Genomic DNA, 20,466 nt, shown 5'->3' with positions numbered 1-20,466 from the left:
ACCCCGGGGCCCGACGCAGTGTCTGAATCGTGTTCAGCGTCGCCGCATATTTACGCACAAGGAGGAGGAGAAGGAGACGCGGGGGAAGAAAGCATGGCGCACAGCCAGCCGGACATCAGCCACATGTACGCGCCCCCTCACCCTCACCCCCATCCCCACCCTTACACTCACCCGGCCCCTTCCTACTCCTGCAGCGGGGACATGTACCCGGACCAGTCCGCCGGGGGGTATCTAGCCACATCCACCTGCGCAGTGACCTACCACGCGTCTCCATCCTACAACCCGGCGCCCAAACCGACTGTAGACGGCGCCGCGCTGCTCTCCATCATGCCCGAGTACGGGGGCTTCTACCAGCAGAGCTGCCAGAGAGACATCCACGCGGCTTTAATCCCGGAGAGGAAATCCCTCCCGTACCCGCTGGACTCCCTCAGGGTGCCTCCGCCTCTCACTCCTCTCAACACCATCAGGAACTTTACGCTCGGCGCGCCCACGTCTGCCGCGGATGGCCCCATGTCTGCGGCTTTCCCCAGCCACCAGAGCCTCCCTCTCAGGCCCATCCTGAGACCGAGGAAGTACCCAAACCGGCCGAGCAAGACGCCCGTGCACCAGAGGCCGTACCCGTGCCCGGCCGAGGGCTGCGACCGCAGGTTCTCCCGGTCGGACGAGCTGAGCCGACACCTGCGCATCCACACCGGGCACAAACCGTTCCAGTGCCGCATCTGCATGAGGAACTTCAGCCGCAGCGACCACCTCACCACGCACATCCGCACGCACACCGGGGAGAAGCCGTTCTCCTGCGAGCAGTGCGGGAGGAAGTTCGCCCGGAGCGACGAGAGGAGGAGGCACATGAAGATTCACCTCCGGCAGAAAGAGAAAAGGTCCTCCGCGTCCTAACATCCCCACTGCGCATGCCCCGATGCTGCTGAATGTAAACTTTCTGAATCCGAACACGGATCAGCTCCTGCCGCAGTGGTGGAATGTAACTAAGTTTACAGTGTGGTATTAGTACTTTTACTGAAGTAAAGGATCTGAATACTTCTTCCACCGCTGCCTCCTGCCACAGTCTGTCTGTCTGCTAAAAGAGCCCAAATCTTATCATGTAGTTTATTTTCACAAAAGATGGAAGGATATTGGAAGCCATATCTTTAAAAAGAAATCAGGGAGAATAAAAAAAGTAGTAGTGGTGGAATGTAACTAAGTACATTTACGCCGGTACTTTCTACTACATTTCAGAGAGAAATATTGTACTTTTTACTCCACTACATTCATCTGTTACAGCTTTAGTTACTAGTTACTTTACACATTAAGATTCCTGCACACAAAATACATGTAGTTTATAAAATCTGATGTTTTATTATAAACTACCTAACAATATAACGGCTACAAGTCCAGCTGAGATGATCAGACCATTAAACACACAACTGGTTGGATCCTTTACACTTTCTACAATGGGAGGATTCTTCTTTACTTTTAATACTTTAACTACATTTTCCTGATGATACTTACAGACTTTTACTTAAAGGTCCAGTGTGTAACATGTTTAGTTGTTCATTATCAAAATCTGTGTTGCCCGTTCACAAACTTGTCCTTTTTCATGAATATTTACCACCATCATCAATTCCAAGTATTCCTTTTGGCTTGACATTTTACATTTGCATTTGCATGAACTGGGGTAGACGCTCCATATTCATGCTCCATCTTGAAATACGTTAGCCGGTAAGGGACATACAGGACATACTGCTCCGCCTTTCACGTTTTCGCCATCACATGATAAACTCACAGCTGCTGCTAATGCTGCTAATGGCTATCGTAGCTTCCCGGCCCCGGCAAGTTTGAAGAAGGAAACATGGAGGATCACACGTATTCAAAATCCAAATTTCAGGACCAGGAGTCTTCTTCTTCGCCCAGAAAAAGAACAAGGATATTGAAAAGAGCAAGAGACTGGCTTTTTGGAGCGTGAAGGCTACCGTAGCTGTAATACGTACTTTGAACAGCGTGGCGCGAGAGAGTTGATTGATGATATATGATCTCAACACTAGATGGGAGAAATTCCCACACATTGGACCTTTAAGTAACATTTTCAATACAGGACTTAGGACTTTTACTTCTAACAGAGTATGTTAACAGTGTGGTATTAGTACTTTTACTGAAGTAAAGGACCTGAATACTTCTACCACCGCTGCCTCCTGCCACAGTCTTTCAATCTGCCAAAAGAGACCAACTCTTATCCTGTAGTCTATATATGTTTTCACAAAAGATTGAAGGAATCTCTTTGGAAGCCATATCTTTAAAATAAATCAGGGAGACTCTGACCCAGAGTTCACAGAGATGTGTTTGGTCATGCCTTTATCATTCATCACCTTAACTAAAAGATAATTCCTCACTCCTCAGGCAGTGGAACAGAAGTACATCCGCACGAACAAAGCTGCACATTCTGGCGTTCAATTGTATGAAATGTAAAGGGAGTTTGGTTGCCGTTTGTTCTTTAACTATTTTGATAATCGATAAATCGATGAGTAATTTTTTTATGAAGAAAAAGAGTAAAACTTCTCAGATGTCAGCTTGTTAAATGTGAATATGTTCTAGTTTCTTCTCTCTTCTGTGACAGTAAACTGAATATCTTTGAGTTGGGGACCAAGCAGGACATTTGAGGACGTCATCTTGGGCTTTTTGGGAAACACTGATCCACATTTTTCACAGTTTTCTGACATTTTAGAGACCACTAATCCAGTGGAAATAATAGTTGGTTGCAGCCCTTTTTAAAACACAGCTGCTACGGTTTGCTTCAGTGCTCTGTGGCAAGGCATCGTGTCGACTGTCGATGCCTCGTATTCTCAGGGATTCCAACTACAGTTCAGGCTGCAAACGAGACCAAAATCCTGCAGGACAGCTGAGCGATACAGGAGGGTCTTCCTGTTGCTGTGGGTGGTTTCAACTGCAGTTAAATGCAGCTAAATTAAAACCTGTTCATTTCTGAAAAATACAATAAGTCACCGTGGAATTAGAGGGGCATTTTTTTGGACCTTCAAAACACACAAAGAGATACAATTCCACATTTTCTCTTCAGCATTTTGGTTTTGTAGTGAGGAAAATGTAATTTAGGATTGATCCCATCTCTGATTGTAAGTCTAAAGTTTAATTTAGTGATGAGTAAGGAGTCTTCAAATCCTCTTCTCCGCTGTTAAATAGTGGCTACATCATCGGTGTTCAACACAGCTGCAAAGATATTCAAGTTAAAAGATGTCTTGCAAAGTTTTCAACGCATTCTCATGAACGGGTTCGTGTGATATCGTACGAAATTAGGCGACCGACGGCCGGTCACTTGAGTTTAGCGGTCTTTACAGTTACATTTAGCAGAGAAAAGGTGACTGTCAGCAATGCATTCTTATTAACGGGTTCGTATGATATCGTACGAAAACGTACGATATCATACGAAAACTACAAGAGCGCTGGCTGGTCATGTGACATCGGCTACAGAGCTCCGTCACAGCTCGTTGAATCAGCAGCAGTCAGTAGATGTGTTTAGCCGCTACAGAGCTCTGTGACGCAGGCTGGTGCTCAGCGCGTGTGTGTGTACATGTGCGTGTCTGTGTGTGTGTGTGTGTGCGTGTCAGGTGACGGTATGGACAACATCTGTGTCCCAACAGGTGACGGTAGGCCTACGTCAGCGCGGACAGCAGTGTGTCTGAGCTGCTGACAGATAGAAACGTGTCAGGAATTAATGTTTAGGCTTGCTACACGTAAATACCATTGCATTTTATCAGCCGTGGAAACTAACTATGCCGTACTTCAATTCAATTCAATTTGAGTATTTTCATTTTCTCCTACTTGCCTATTGTACGTTTTACTTCTCTATTTTTATAGCTTTACTTTGCATATTCATATTAATTATACAAAATATTATGAATAATCTATGATGTATTAAAGTGGATAAAGAGGAGACTTTATTGATCCGGTGGTGAAATTCACAAGCTACCTGCCAAGTCAAACTTCCGCTGTTATTTTGGTGAAAGTTACTCAAAAGTAATGCAAAAGTAGTGTAAAGCATTACAATTCAGAGACAGTAATATTGTAATATAACTAATTACTCTCAAATGACAGTAACTAGTCATCTATAATGTATTACATTTTTGGAAGTAACTTGCCCAAAACTGGTCACAGAGCTCTGTAGCGGCTAAACACATCTACTGACTCTACTGGCGGAGGTCTGTAGCCGCGTCACCAAGCTCTGTAGCGGCTAAACACATCTACTGACTCTACTGGCGGAGGTCTGTAGCCGCGTCACCAAGCTCTGTAGCGGCTTAAACAGCTAGCAACTGCCGCTCTGTAGCACGGAGCTACGTAGCCGATGTCGCGTGACCAGCCGGCGCTCTCGTAGTTTTCGTATGATATCATACGTTTCAGTGTGCATAACCTTTTGTACGATATACGAACCCGTTAATAAGAACGCGTTCTTGTGTTTACATGATGAAGAGCTGACGTTGGTCGGTTACACGACAATATGTTGGGATTTTATGAAGGATTGTAGCCTGATAATCTTTTTGTTTCTCTTACTTCTGGATGCACAGACCTGTTGATACAACCAGCATTTCTACCTGATGAATGAGAGAGAGAGAGAGACAGACAGACAGACAGACAGACAGACAGACAGACAGAGAGACAGACAGACCGACAGACAGACAGAGAGAGACAGACAGACAGACAGACAGACAGACAGACAGACAGACAGACAGAGAGACAGACAGACAGACAGACAGACAGACAGACAGACAGAGAGAGACAGACAGACAGACAGACCGACAGAGAGAGAGACAGACAGACCGACAGACAGAGAGAGACAGACAGACAGACAGACAGACAGACCGACAGAGAGAGAGACAGACAGACAGACAGACAGACAGACAGACCGACAGAGAGAGAGACAGACAGACAGACAGACAGACAGACAGACAGAGAGAGAGACAGACAGACAGACAGACAGAGAGAGAGAGACAGACAAAGACAGAGAGAGAGACAGTCAGAGAGAGAGAGACAGAGAGAGAGAGAGACAGAGAGAGAGAGACAGTCAGAGAGAGAGACAGTCAGAGAGAGAGAGACAGAGAGACAGAGAGACAGAGAGACAGACAGACAGACAGAGACAGATAGAGAGAGACAGAGAGCGAGAGACAGAGAGAGAGACAGAGAGAGACACACAGACAGACAGAGACAGATAGAGAGAGACAGAGAGCAAGAGACAGAGACAGAGAGCAAGAGACAGAGAGAGAGAAACTGGACAAATAAATTGTGTTTCTGTGTTTTATCATTTTTTATGCAAACAAGTGGAGCACTAAAGCTTTTATTCTGTTGATGCAAATAAACGTTGACTTGTCGATTCGTTGTGTCCGCCTGCTGATGCTGCTCTTTACTTGGGCATATATTAAAGCTGGGGTGGGCCTTGTTGTTGGGTAAACATCCATAATAATCATTTAGTTTTTAGTTAATAGTCATTTAGTCATTTTCTCTTGTCTCTGTTTTCAGGCTTGAGATAATCTAGGAGACTTTGGCCAATCACAGGTCATTCCAGAGAGAGAGAGCGTTCCTATTGGCTGCTCTACAAATACAGGTGCACGTCCCTGCAGATGGTGAAAGCCTGATTTAATGGCAGAAAATCCTACAGAAAAAGATCCAGCATCGACAACAACTTTTGACACTACAGAGCAACCCAAGAAAAGGGAAGATGGACTTTTCAAAGAGTCTGAAATGTTGTGTTAAAATAAATAAAAAAACCTGTAAATCACAAAAAAATAGTCAGGCGCGTTTGGACCTTGGAGCATTGCTGTTATGATGGAGGATTTACACCGTAATATTTTTATTTGTAATCTTCTACGTGTGTGTGCTGCTGTGCGTCCCTGTGTGTGTAACAAGCATAGTGTGCGCACTGTGCACGAGTCTAGACGCATTTTACTAATGCTCTGTTAAAATAACAATGAAATGCTGCGTTATTGACTTTAGACCAGGTTTTTGTTGGTCAATGGCAAGATCACTTCACGCTGCCTCAAGATAGCAATACGCCCAGAATGCACCTGAACACACCTCCCTGTAAGACCAGCACGCCCAGAATGCACCTGAACACACCTCCCTGTAAGACCAGCACGCCCAGAATGCACCTGAACACACCTCCCTGTAAGACCAGCACGCCCAGAATGCACCTGAACACACCTCCCTGTAAGACCAGCACGCCCAGAATGCACCTGAACACACCTCCCTGTAAGACCAGCACACCCAGAATGCACCTGAACACACCTCCCTGTAAGACCAGCACGCCCAGAATGCACCTGAACACACCTCCCTGTAAGACGCCCATGGGCAAAGATGGGTGCAGGTGCATTTGCTATTTAAACGACGTGGGCGCTGGACGGGAAACTGACAACTGCGTCGGTCTTAGAGAGAAGACACACCAGCCTGATAATCGGGCGTCGGGCCGTCTGGCGAGGACGGTGACTCGAGTCTGTTCGGTGTGTTCGTGCCGTCGTCCGTTGGAGGAGCCGCCGGCCTTCATTTTGGCCGACCTGACATGATCAGTCAGAGACAGGACAGTCGGGACTCACCTGGAAATGGGGAGCAGATGAGCCTCTCAAAATCTGACGAAAATCTTTTAAACTGACCTTTGTTGATCTGAAATGAAAACAGATTCAGCAGCTGCACGGCCTATTTCTCTCTTAAAATGTTTTCAGAAACACGTTTCGGTGAACTATTTTAGTCCAATATGAGATCGTATTCTGAACGAGCCGCCATGACAGTCTGGCTGTGAATTTCCGGAGAAAAAAGAACCACGTGACGCGTTCGTCCAATCAGCTGCCGGTTCTCATTTTCTGGGAAATAATTAATGGAAACAATACAGAGCAGCGCCGCCTGCTGCTATGGAGACGTATTACGTTTCGTACACGAGCAGAGCGTACGCTCAAGTCGGCGTCTCCTCAGTGTGTTCTGAGGAACTTTTTGGACCTCGGGGACCCGACTGATCAGTCCGACTGGCTTTACTGCCGACGGTCGGCCGTCTGGTTGGTGTGTCAGGACCCTTAAACTAGCAAAGACACCTGCGTCGGGCTTTGCGCTGCACTGGGTGCGAGATAGGACCCTAAATGTATTTTAGACACCTAAAAACATCTTCCAAAGATGCAGATATTCAATCGCACAGAGCTTTCTTCACCAAAATGCTTAGGAAGTTCTCAGTGCTCGAAAATATAAAGTTTTATTTAAAGTGCAAAGAAGTTTAAGTCGGTAACTTGATTCAGTAGATTTTACTGTGCCAACGCCCCCCCGCCACCAGGAACGAGGTACTTCTAGTTTTTTGCTTTTCAGACACTTTTGACTCTGAAAAGTGACTCAAAGTCGCTGTTGACGCTTTTTTCAAGGTTTTTTCAAGGTTTTTGTCGGTTTTTTCTACACTTTTGGCATGAGTTTTTTTTTTTTTTTTTACGTTTTTTGGCAAAGTTGACGCTTTTTCGAACCTTTTCTCATCGTTTTTTTTTCAAGATTTTTGTCCTTTTTCCGATATTTTTGTCACTTTTTTCTACGCTTTTGGCAGGCTTTTTTAAACCTTTTTTTTCAAGGTTTTTGATGCTTTTTTCTGACGCTTTTGTTGATTTTTTTTCGGCATGTGTCTTGTTTTTTACATCCTGTTTTGCATCCAACTGTTCTCCGACTGTCTTCATCATTCTGAAACCAGAACACAACGAATGTTGAGGACATATTTTTTACTCCTGCCACCTAAAGAGAGGCAGAAACTCACAATCCCCGGCGATCGTCGCCCAATGCATGCTGGGTAGATCTGTGTGTCTTGATCCCGACTTGCTCTGATGTCATGCACACGTGGGCAACGATAACCTCACGAGATCAAGGCGGCCACAGGTTTGAGACCCAGGCAGACCCACGGCATGGTGGGAAACGCCTGCCTCTCGGCTGATCTAACAGCTGATTGGTTCAGAACCGACTCAACATGATGACGTTTTATATAAACTTTTTATTGTTTTTGAATCGGAGGGTTTTAACTGCTATTTGTCTGAGTTAAAGGCTTATTCTCTACAGCAGTGGTTCTCAAGCTCTTTTCATTAATGTTCCCCCTTTGAACAGTGTATTTAAGCCGTGTACCCCCTAACCAGCGTGAATAATGTTTGGTAGAAAAACAAAGTCTCTATAAAGAGGAAGAATACAGCGATGTCAGCGATAGATTTACTAAACTACAGCCTTAGACCTGGAAAACATTTAGATGCTGATGGAAAAGGAGACAACAACTTAAAAAAACCCAGACTAAAGGCAAGAGTAGGTCGAAAATAGTAACAAATACTTAGATAAAAGAGACACACACACTTCAAAAAAGCAATAAAAACACAGCAGAAAGAAGGAAGGCAACACTAGGGAGACAAAAGTGACAAAAAATTCCTAAAAAGCGACAAACATTCGAAAAAAGTAAGTAAGAAAGGCAAGAATAGGTCAAAACAAACGACAAAACCTTCAAAAACAGCGACAAAAAATTCAAAAAAAGCGACAAACTTGTTAAAAAAAGCCAGTAGAAGTAACTACAGCCTTGGAACTGAAAAACATTTTGCAAAAAATGTCACATACCCCCTGCAGTCCTCCAGAGTACCCCTAGGGGGGACACGTACCCCCTGCAGCCCTCCAGAGTACCCCTAGGGGGGACACGTACCCCCTGCAGCCCTCCAGAGTACCCCTAGGGGGACACGTACCCCCTACAGTCCTCTAGAGCAGTGTTTCTCAAACTTTTTTCAATATTGCACCCCTTTTGAATTTCTTTTTTAAGCCAAGTACCCCCTGACCAGCGCAAGAAAGGGTATAATACAGCGCACATACAACAACCTTCTTTAAACAAAAACATTTAAATGCTACATTTCAAATGTTTAGAATCCATCACTTCATTATTATAGTATAATTATTCTAGGAATTATGCATGACATATTTTTAAATTAGCATTTTTGCAAGGATTTCATGTACCCCCTGCAGTCCTCCAAAGTACCCCTAGGGGGACACGTACCCCCTGCAGTCCTCCAAAGTACCCCTAGGGGGACACGTACCCCCTGCAGTCCTCCAGAGTACCTCTAGGGGGACACGTACCCCCTGCAGTCCTCCAAAGTACCCCTAGGGGGACCAGTACCCCCTGCAGTCCTCCAAAGTACCCCTAGGGGGACCAGTACCCCCTGCAGTCCTCCAAAGTACCCCTAGGGGGACCAGTACCCCCTGCAGTCCTCCAAAGTACCCCTAGGGGGACCAGTACCCCCTGCAGTCCTCCAGAGTACCCCTAGGGGGACTAGTACCCCCTGCAGTCCTCCAGAGTACCCCTAGGGGGACCAGTACCCCCTGCAGTCCTCCAAAGTACCCCTAGGGGGACACGTACCCCCTGCAGTCCTCCAGAGTACCCTCAGGGGTACACGTTAGGGCTGGGCGATAGGGATAAATCAGATATCGTGATATTCTTGACCAAATACCTCGATATCGATATTGCGGCGATATTCTAGGGTTGACAATTGGTGCTCTAACAAAATATCTTCACACTCAGATTTTAGATAAATAATCATCAGTAATGTGGACATAATGTCTAAGTGGGGAAAAGGCAAACAATAGAACAGCTACAACAGTCTGGTAAGTTCAGAAAATGACATCACTTTACTGTAATGCAGCCTTTAAAACCAGGAAAAGACAACACTTATGTCATGTCACGATATCCAAAATCTAAGACGATATCTAGTCTCATATCATATTTTCAGAAACACTGGTGTACAGAACACATGTTGTGTGGCTGATGGTGACGTTTAGAAGTCAGAGAGATTAAATCTGATCAGATTACGGATCATCTCCAGTCTGTTGTTTAACATCAGCAACAGATCACATGTAGAGCATGTTGACAGCTACTCTGTCTTAATATTAACAACTGGAGACTGTGTACAGGCTGATATATGGGTCTGATAACAATTTATTAAATCAGGCCTAACAGGATGTGAGTGTTTCTTTGACTTCGGGCTGCTGGAAACAGCTGGAAACTGTCCGACTTGAGCGTGGCTTTTTGTCTCCGCCCCCCCTCCCCGCTGCCGCCGCCTGCTCTCGTCCACGTTACAGGCGAGGCGCACGTTATCTCCAACGAGCCTTCGGTCGGATGTTACCCACAAAGTTGACGTTATTTCAACCCTCCTGTTGTCCTCGGGTCAAATTTGACCCATTTTCAAAAAGCTTCTACATTATATCAGAAATTAGGGTTTTCTTCAACCAAATTGTCAAAATTGAACTCTTTAACTCAACAGTTGGATGCAAAACAGGATGTAAAAAACAAGACACATGCCGAAAAAAATCAACAAAAACGTCAGAAAAAACAAAAACCTTGAAAAAAAAGCGTCAAAAAAAGCATCAAAAACCTTGCCAAAGAAGGTTTAAAAAAAGCCCGCCAAAAGCGTAGAAAAAAGTGACTAAAATACCGGAAAAAGGACAAAAATCTTGAAAAAAAACGATGAGAAAAGGTCGAAAACAGCGTCAACTTTGCCAAAAAAACGTTAAAAAAAAAATAAAATAAAAAAAAAAAAAACTCTTGCCAAAAGTGTAGAAAAAACTGACAAAAACCTTGAAAAAAGCATCAACAGCGATGTAAATAAAAAAAAAAGTGAAATTTTGAAATAATGACAAAAAAATTGGAAAAAACAAAAACATCAGGAAAAGTGTCAAACATTTCTTTTTTTTTTATTTTCACCCAGAAAAACAAAGTTTCCTGGTCGACGGGAAGACAACACAAGGGTTAAAAAGCCTAAAACATTCAGGGCTGTGGCCCCAGAAGCGCCCCCCCCCCCACTACGCCCCTTGAAGGCATCAGACGTTTTTGTTCTTGTAATCACAGCGCATGGCATTCTTTTTATTTTCATTATTTTTTGGGCATTTTCAGCCTTTATTTTGATAGGACAGCTGAAGACATGCAAGGGGAGAGAGAGAGAAAGAAATGACATGCAGCAAAGAGCCGCAGGTCGGAGTCGAACCCGGGCCAGATGCATCGAGGACTTCTATATATGGGCGCCCGCTCTACCAACTGAGCTAACCGGGCGCCCAGCGCATGGCATTCTGAAGGAAATAAAACAGTTCAGGCAAAATAAACAGCACATTTTATATAAATTGACAGAAAGACCTTCATTACAGGCAAAATACATCGATACAGTCACTGATCATTGAACACAATCACAGTCTGGACTCAGGCATGATTTAAGGAGCTTTCTGTGTCACAGTGATGCAACATTATCAGTCGTATACTGATCTCCTTACTAACTCCCAACAACTTTCTTTTCCAAATTTAAATGATCTGTTTCCAGCGGTTCCTCCAAACATATCAGACTATAAGTTCCTTGTTTTAATGTCACCGCTAGTTTCAGAATAAACTTTTTTTTTTTTTTTTTAATTGTGCCTACGTAGATTATGAATGAAGCCTCCCAACATTGAACCATATCGTTACGTACTGAAAGCGCTAAATCTGAAGCAGCAAATTCATTCGTTTAGCTTCAGCTCTTCGCTGCTAGTGAAAAACCTCGCTCTCTTTTCTTACGTGGGAAAAGAACAGAAGCTTAATTTAGTGCTTAAAGGCCGTTTTATGCTTCTGCGTCGAATCAACGGACTCTACGCTGTAGCCTGACGTGCAGCTCTCGAAAAATTTAACTACACGTCGTGGCGACGCACGCTGCTCGGCCGTGGCTTGGTAGCGTTGCATTCCCCCCCCGACTCATTTCGTGGTTCTCCTTCTCTATAAACATGAAATCAAGGAGAGGGTTAACTTCTCCTGCTCCAGATCCGACCAAGATCTGAATCACGGCATCTATTTTCAGCCGGCCTTCACTTCCTACTAATGAAAACAACATGTTACTTAAGGAGAACTGTGACGTCACGCGCCGACTGCGCGCGCACACACACACACACACACACACACACACACACACACACAGGCTACAGACTGCCTGTGTGGCGTGAGCGTGGCGTTTCTGTTGCGTGTCAGCTGCGTGGATTTTTCTACGTCTTTACACACCAGAAACGTGTCTGACGCAGCGCTGCTGCTGCTAGCCTTGTCTGTACACGTGGATGTTTCCCCATTGATAAAATGAAATACCACGTTAAACATAACTATATACTGATCTGATTACAGCAAAGACAACGTCGGCAGTATTGACGGCAAAATAGGCTACAGAATATTTCGTTCTGTATCGACAGGCGCAATATTAGAAAAACGCTTCCAACACGCTTGCGTGTCGCGTGAGAAATAGGCGTCGGTTCTATTTCTAGCATGCGCGCGTTTCCGCACCTGAGACGTGCGTGTCACGCAGGCAGTGTGCAAGCTCTAACCCAGGGGTCACCAACACGGTGCCCGCGGGCACCAGGTAGCCCCCAAGGACCACATGAGTAGCCCTCAGGCCTGTTCTAAAAATGAAAATTGAATATTGATATTATCTGTTTCCCACCTTGTTAAGTCATTGTTGATAATTATTGTGAGAAATCATTAACGTGATCAGTGTCTTCACATAGACGAGTATCATTAATCATTAATAATCATATATAACTAAAGGCAAACTGAGCAGATTAGTTATTTCAGAAGAGTGTATCAAACTGGTAGCCCTTCGTATGACTCAGTACCCATGAAGTAGCTCTCAGTTTCTAAAAGGTTGGTGACCCCTGCTCTAACCTGTTAACATGAAAGATGAAATATAAACAGATACGCCACGCAGCTGACACGCTCACGCCACGCAGGCAGTGTGTAGCCGGCCTTACGTAGCCTCCGCAGAACCATAAACAGCCTCAACTTTCAAACAATCAAGTCAGTGATCCGATCACAAACAGTCCTGAAGATCAAACTCTTCCCAGTCTACAGTTTGTAGAGTCCTAAACACAACATGAGAATAGACCTGCAGTTTTAGATATTTTTGCAGTCTTCAAAGCGAGACCTGGAGATTCACGCCGGATCTTTACATCCGACTGGAACAAAACGCCACAAAGCCTGAAGCAGGAAGACGGTTAAAAAAAAAAAAAAACACAAAAAAAAACATAAGACGCGAGTCCCTCTGTGGCCTCGGGCAACTTCCACAGAGACGACTCCACGAAGGTCAATTTAACGCTGCATTCAAGATGCACTCGGAAGTCCGGAAATCCCCCAAAAAAGTAGCTTATAACTCCAACAATTACAGGGTTTCTTCCCCCGGTGGATTGCAAGCCTGGTGGCCAACCAGAACTAAGCCCATCCATCCATCCGTCTTCGTCCGCTTATCCGGTGTCGGGTCGCGGGGGGAGCAGCTCCAGCAGGGGACCCCAAACTGAACTAAGCCACTGGGAATATTTTATGTAGTTTTAAGACGTTTTTTTGAACTACAATTTCAGTCGGGCGGCTCGGTTGGAAACTTTAGACGTAGTCATATAGTGATTTTTATTTTAAATCCCCAGTTAGCTTTCTTCTCGCGATAACACGCCAAGTGGCGCGTATGTTTACGTCCGCTGTATACAGCGTAGACAACCACGCGCGTAGCTCAAAATGCGTACAGATAACACGCCACTTGGCTTAAGAAAGTGGGCGTGTAAGTTCACGCGAAGTCATGATATCACGTCGGCATGTCTGCACCACCCTCTCTCTCCCCTTTCATGCTGATCCTGGTTTAGAACGCCAACACAAAGGAGGACGGTGACGGACATCTGGCCCGAAATGACGGACATCTGGCAGAATTTCCGGTGGCACCGGAGCAATCCCGGAAATTAAACGTGGTGGATATAGACTAATGTCATGATATATCACATTTAATTTACTTTTGGCGAAGGCAAAAAAACTGCCATGGCCGTTTTTCACCGATGTATGACTTGCTGCGCTGGCGAAAGCACTCGTACATGTTTCTCTGTCTCTATGTAACTTCTTTGGAGTCAATTCTTAAAAGACAAAATTAATGTTTTTTAACCATTATATCAGAACATTTGGGTTTCTTTCAAGCAAATTGCTCCAACATTAACACAGAAGGTTCCATGAAATGCTCTTCACGAGTCAAATTTAGGGATCAGTTCACTACTTTTATTGAACTTTGGGTGTTTATATAAATTTGATTCTGACTTCCCTTTGACAGTCTGATTATCCATCAACATACGTTCCTCTGATCTTAAATATTAGCCAAAATTATGTCGTAATGCTACAAAAATTTGACCCATTTTCAAAAAGTTTCTATATCAGAAATATTTGGGTTTCTTTCAAACAAATTGTCAAAAAAATAACATGGACGGTTCCGTACAACGCTCTTCACATGTGAAATAAATGATCAGTTCACTACTTTCATTGAATTTGGGCGTTTTAGTCAATCTTAAAAAAAAAGGTAAAAAAAAAAAAAGCGCAGAAAAAATAAAATAAATCGGAAAAAGTGACAAAAAACTTGGAAAAAAGTGACAAAAATGTCTGGAAAAAAACCACAAAAGTGTCGAAAAAGATGACCAAAACGTTGGAAAAAAAACCAAAAACAGAAATTTGCATTTGCATGGTCGACGGGAAGACAACACAAGGTTTAACAACGCACCAGGTTAGAGGGTTCCGTTGGACAAATTACGGCATTATTATTTCTTCGAGGATCTCTTTCATAGCAAAGATAAATTGCTTTTGTAACGGAAATATCGATATCGAATCAAAAGTTGTGAATGGATACCCAGCGATAGTTGATAAACACGTTAGGCGCTGCATCCCTCATGCAACAGCCAGCGACTGTTAGTATAACGGTACATATTAAATAAATATTACACTCTAAGAAATATCTGAGTTAACAGTTGTATGTCTGTATCTATTTTAACAGAAATTGTTTTCGTAGAACGTGATTCACAGGTTGTATTTTTGTTTTCATTTGACTTGCATGATTTGTGCCTCGAAATGTAAAAAAAAATGTAAACTTTTGTCACTTTTTCCTGTGCTTTTGCCGTTTTTTTTTCCTACGTTTTTCAACGTTCTATTATCATTTTTTCTTTACGTGCTATACAATTGAATAAAACACCCACATTCAATGAAAGTAGTGAACTGATCATTTATTTTACTTGTGCAGAGCGTTGTAGGGAACCATCCACTTTATTTTGTTTTAAAATTTGGTTGAAAGAAACCCAAATTTCTGATGTAGAGACTTTTTGAAAATAGGTCAAATTTGACCCCGAGTACAACAGGAGGATTAAAGGTAGTCCACGTTGTCGCTTTTTTTTTTTATCTCTCCACATTTTAGAGCTTTTTTTTTTTTTTTTTTTACAATGTCTTTGTTGCTTTTTACTATCTGAGCAGCTTTGTATGAGTGAATTTTATATAATCTGCCAAACAGAAAATATTTTGCATTATTAACTGCAGCTACACACAAAATTGCAGTTTAGTAATTAAGGGGCAAAGTCTGTGTAATGAGCTGCCAGAACCTTTTCGGTTATTTTAGGGAGTGTGGTTTTTAACCAGCAGCGAGTCCTTCATGCGATACAGAAAGCTGACATGTTGTGTATTTAAAAAGGTTATTTAAAAGTATTGATGTGTCAACAGTTCAGAAGTCTCCCTCAAGTTTCCAAAAGTTGACGCACCGACCGAGATAAAAGCAGCCAAGCTGAGACTTCCTGACTTTCCTTGAACGCAGCATTAGCACCCTGGCCTGCACATCATCAACTTCATCATTTCTTGGCGTCTCTTGTGCAAAAAATAACTTCCAGGGTCTTATTTTAGCCCGTTGCTCGCATCATTCAGGGCTCCTATTTTTGGTGCTTTCGTAGTTTTTAAACCCTTCAGTTGATTGATGGGGAGTGAAAACCCAAAATATCTTATCATAATGATGAATGAATAATATTAACATGAGCAGTTGGCTTTCTCAATTCAACGTAATTGGCAAGCAAAGAAAAACATTTCTTCCGTCCAAATTGTTGCCGAAAAATTCACCAGAATGCAGGAAATTAAGTGTTCGATGCCCCAAAACTTCCTGGACCCCCAGACCCCCCCGCAGTTATAATCAGTGGTGTAGTCTAAGTGATACGCAGTATACCCACTAAGAAAGCTCCAGGATTTCCATATACCTACTTAAAAATGCCCAATGACACACAACATACTTTCCATTATATTTGATATATTTTGAATTGTCATCTGTGTTTTTCTTCTTCACATAGGCTACATAAAAGGTATTTCCACCGTAAACTGGTGCAAAAAGTGCATCCGAATACAGGAAATGAAGTCGTTGATGCTCAGAACTTCCTTGGGGGAGGACACCCAGACCCCCAAAGTTACGCCCTTGCAGCGGTCAGTCGTCAACACCTCCGATATTTAGTTTTGTCTAAACTCAGATTCATCTATCTTCTCCCACGGGGCATTTCGCGGATTATAATCCCACAAATGGACACGGATAACATCAGAGAATTAAGGATTAAGGAACACATGTATCCCGAAAAGGTGACTTCATTCTCTTTTGGAGGGGGTAACTGTGAAAGTAACATCTGAAATGTGTAATACAGAGAACCAGTAAGTGCATTAAAAGGAAAAGTAGTGACAATAATGTCCTGAATACAGAAACAGAGAGGGATCACGGTGGTGTAGTATTGCCTAAAAGGGCTCCAATTTGTTGCTCAAGTGAAATGGAAACTTGAGTTATATTTTAACTTGGCTGTTCACCGTTAACCGTACCCAACAATGAGATCAGCTTATTCTTTGTGGCGTTTGGTTTCTCTAAAAGGATCAGGGGACCTTTTCTGCACAGATTCTGACCCTCTAACAGCCTGTAGTAGCTTCACATTCAGGTTGCACAGTATATCGTTTATTGGGCTATCAACTTGCGCAATAAACACATTGCGAAATGGCTGCGACATATTTTTGAGTAAGTTGAAAGAGACCATCAGTAGAAACTGCCCTTTAAGTCACTTTTTTTTTTTAAATGTTGCTTTTTACGTTCAATTAAATGTTCAATGTGTTCAATAACATAATGTTGGAAATCATTTCCTTTCATTTGTTTTAATTCAACAATCAGTTTGCTGTATTTCAGCAGAATACTGAGCAGAAAGGCAGAAGTGAGTACACTTTTAATATCTTGTTTAGCCTATTTATCGCAAGTAATATCAGTTTAAATATTAGGCATATTATCCCTCATATCATGCAGACCTGATTAAGAGAGATCCTTTATTCTAGGGCTGTGCAATTAATCTAAATTTCAATCGCGATATTACGATTTTGGCTCCAAATGATCACAAAGACAGAGAAATCGAGATAAACTATTATTTTGCACATTACGTTTTGCAAGTAAACTGTTATTTTGTCTTGTGATCTGAATAAAATAAAAATAAAAATTCAAACAGGCAAAGTATGAAGGGAAATGTCACTGTTCAAGGTGTTTTTTCTTTTTAGGTTCAATATTTTGCAACAGCTTTCCAAAAGTCAATGAGTAATCGTGTTGAATAATCTTGATTTCAATATCAACCAAAATAATCGTGATTATGATATTTTCCATAATCGAGCAGCCCTACTTCATTCAGCCTAGTGTTGTCAAACCAAGTCCAAAAGCCCCGGCCTTGTGCCACTACAGGCCGGGTGTCCATGCAGCCGGAGAAAAGAAGACATGTTGCGGGTGCAGGTGAGTCTGTCAGAGGGTATCAGAGGCAGACCTCCGGGCCCGGGTACGGCTCCCCTCCGCACCAGAACTCCGGAGGCTGCGAGATCTCCACCAGCCAGACCTCCTTCTGCTCTGTGTTTTTAACCTCCGCTTCTGTCAGCACCTTGTAGTAGTGGCAGTCTCTGCCGTCGTCCGGGTCGTACGGTGGGGCAAGGATGTCCATGAACGCCGTCGGGCCGTCCACGGCGTCGATCTGGTGCAGGTTGTCCCGGTCCGGGGAGAGCACGCACGGGCCGCTCTCCTCCGTGTAGACTTCCGTGGAGCGGAGCAGGGAGCGCCGCAGCGCGCCCTTCTGCGCCGGGGGAAGCGGAGGCGCTGCCGGCGTGCCGCCCTGCCGCTCCAGCCGGTCAAAGCAGCTGATTCGGACCTTTCCGTACATGACTTTGAGTATGCCGTGCATCCCCGGGTGGTCGTGCAACGGGATGGAGGCGCCGCTCTTCAGCAGAAACACCCCCATGCTGAACTGGTCCGTCTCGCAAATGTGCATGTAGGTGACAGGAGGCCCGCGGAGCGGAGGGGACACGTTGTTGTCGGCACGTCGAGGCACGATCTTCAGGTCAGCCGCTCGCACTTCCGTCATCAGGCTCTTCAGTTGGCTTCGGTTCTCCAGGAAAGATTTACCGGCCTCTTCGCCGACCCGGGGCGGACTCCTGAAGGTTAGGAGAGCCTGCCGAGCTATTCTCTGAACGATGGAGGTCATGTTGCTGTCACCTGTCATCATACCGGAGCGAGGAACGGACCGTGCAGCCCCCGGTCTTCTCTCTCCGCTTGTCGCTTGTTAGCGGTAGCTGTTTAGCTAGCGTCAAAGATCGTCTGTTAACAGGCTGACTGACTCCGTTCACAATCTTCTTCAGGCCTTCGGACAGTTGTAGTATAAACTTTTTTGTTTGTATTCCTGATTTCAACAAAAAATAAAAAATGTTCGTCACTAGGAGTATGACAAATCCATCAGTGTCAATATAAAAAACAGTTTAGCCGAGCAATAAAACAACTTGTACTTACAAAAATAAAAATAAAATACTAAAACAACTGTTTTTTATAATTGTAATTACAGAAGAGGACTAGGGCCACATGTGAAAAAATGTATTTGAGTTCTGAGAATAAAGTCAGAATTATGACATGTTTTCACATGTGGCCCTAATCCTCTTCTCTAGGTAGCCTAATTAATGAATTACAGATCTTACAGATATATCCTGGACTGTGCGTTATCCTCGTTATTGTCAAATAAACTAAATTAAAATGAGAAACAGAATAATATAAGTCAACTGAAGCTTGAATAACAATACTAGTTTCTGTACTCGGTCAAAAATAAACCAAATGTCCATTTGTTTCACAAACCACTTATATGTCATCATGACTTTAACAAAAAAAGTGGAAATACATGTTAATGTAAAACATGTGTAAATATACTTATATAAAAAATAAGAGTGAATTCATCAAATACATTAAGTTTCCCCCCCACAACACAACCACATAATATTGTGTCCGATTCCGAAATGATGTCGGAGTGAGACCTCACCTCTTTGTTCTTCTCTTTGGTCCGCTCACAACACCACGTTCATTGCCCGCTTTCTGTCTGCTTTCTGCCCCTTCACGTGTTCATTCATTCGTGTTTTTTGTGCTAATGAACACGTGAATTTGCACGTAGAAAAGCAACACAACAAATACACGAAGATACAACTCTGCAGGGGCAACTTTCAGACAGCATTTGACTCACGAGCGGTCAGTCTTATCGACTTCTGGGCCCCATTTGTGAATAACTGTCAAACACGTCCGCACCAGACACCACTTTATCAGTTTACACGTCGTGCATTGTGGGACATGTAGTCGGACGGCTATCAATATTGTGTTCACTGACACAAATAATGTTTCGTTATAATATTAAGAAAATGAAGATGTTGTTTTTGTCACATTGCTTCTTATAACCAAGATATTTTCAATGTGAAGGATTAAATTACTTTTAAATCAAACTAACTGCCAAGACAATGCACTACAATACCCAACATGCCATAGAATATTTAACTTTGAATGATCTTTTTCACCCAGTCAACCATACATACCGCCAACATAGGGGAATGTCGTTATTACTGCAATGACAACGGACAGTTATTTTTTTTATTTATTTAAATGTTCTGCCATCTCATGGCCCTTCCCCTTGTGGGAGTATAAACATTATACATGTTTATACTACAACAACATACACTGTAAAGTGTTAGCCTACGTGAAATGTAGGCAGTTGTTTGCTAACATGATAAAGAAATAGTTAGCTAAAAGTAATGGATAAACAGTGGAATTAGTTAGCTAAAAATAATGGATAAACAGTGGAATTAGTTAGCTAAAAGTAATGGATAAACGGTGGAATTAGTTAGCTAAAAGGAATGGATAAACAGTAGAATTAGTTAGCTAAAAGTAATGGATAAACAGTGGAATTAGTTAGCTAAAAGTAATGGATAAACAGTGGAATTAGTTAGCTAAAAGTAATGGATAAACAGTGGAAATAGTTAGCTAAATAAATAGTTCTTATCCTTCACTTTTGGCTAACTATTTCAACTGTTTATCCATGAGTGGATTTATCTAAAATTGATGGTTGAAACCGTTAAAATAGTTAGCTAAAATATGGATAAACAGTGGAAATAGTTAGCTAAAAGATGGATAAACAGTGGAAATCGTTAGCTAAAAGATGGATAAACAGTTGAAATAGTTAGCTAACAAACAGTTGCAGTTTATCATTGTGAAAATCAATAAATGGAATTTCCTTCTGAGGGAGAGGGAGGACTCTATTTGCGTACCACTTTGTGTTAAAATAGTGAAATTTATAAGAGAATGTGAA

At 43.0% G+C, this 20,466-nt stretch overlaps 2 protein-coding genes and 1 long non-coding RNA gene across 3 annotated transcripts in view; 2 read left to right on the top strand and 1 right to left on the bottom strand.

Annotated features, from left to right (window-relative positions):
- Window positions 1-1,203, top strand: part of LOC116056401 (E3 SUMO-protein ligase EGR2-like) — a 2,313-nt gene extending 1,110 nt beyond the window's left edge. Inside the window, exon 2 of the mRNA XM_031308577.2 lies at window positions 1-1,203. This exon is cut by the window's left edge and continues 185 nt beyond it. Within this exon, the coding sequence (XP_031164437.1) occupies window positions 1-894 (894 nt within the window). The 3' untranslated portion in view covers window positions 895-1,203.
- Window positions 1,204-13,079: 11,876 nt separating this feature from the next.
- Window positions 13,080-13,377, top strand: LOC116056396. The gene is made up of 2 exons (XR_004106569.1): window positions 13,080-13,194; window positions 13,330-13,377. It is a non-coding gene; the product is annotated as an uncharacterized LOC116056396 (long non-coding RNA).
- A 4,094-nt stretch (window positions 13,378-17,471) lies between these two features.
- adob (2-aminoethanethiol (cysteamine) dioxygenase b) lies at window positions 17,472-19,446 on the bottom strand. The gene is made up of 2 exons (XM_031308572.2): window positions 19,156-19,446; window positions 17,472-18,531 (listed from the first exon to the last, which is right to left on the bottom strand). Exon 2 carries the CDS (start codon window positions 18,355-18,357, stop codon window positions 17,617-17,619), a length of 741 nt encoding a protein of 246 aa, XP_031164432.1. The 5' UTR covers window positions 18,358-18,531; window positions 19,156-19,446; the 3' UTR covers window positions 17,472-17,616.
- Window positions 19,447-20,466: the final 1,020 nt, after the last annotated feature.

The sequence above is a fragment of the Sander lucioperca genome, chromosome 15 (assembly GCF_008315115.2).
Source record: "Sander lucioperca isolate FBNREF2018 chromosome 15, SLUC_FBN_1.2, whole genome shotgun sequence".
NCBI classification, from domain to species: Eukaryota; Metazoa; Chordata; class Actinopteri; order Perciformes; family Percidae; genus Sander; species Sander lucioperca.
Note: the sequence above shows the minus strand (reverse complement) of the source record. Positions and strands in the feature narration are given on the sequence as shown.

Bases quoted from the DNA above. Each gene is read 5' to 3' on its own strand.
- adob (XM_031308572.2), bottom strand. From the start codon at position 18,357: ATGATGACAGGTGACAGCAACATGACCTCCATCGTTCAGAGAATAGCT.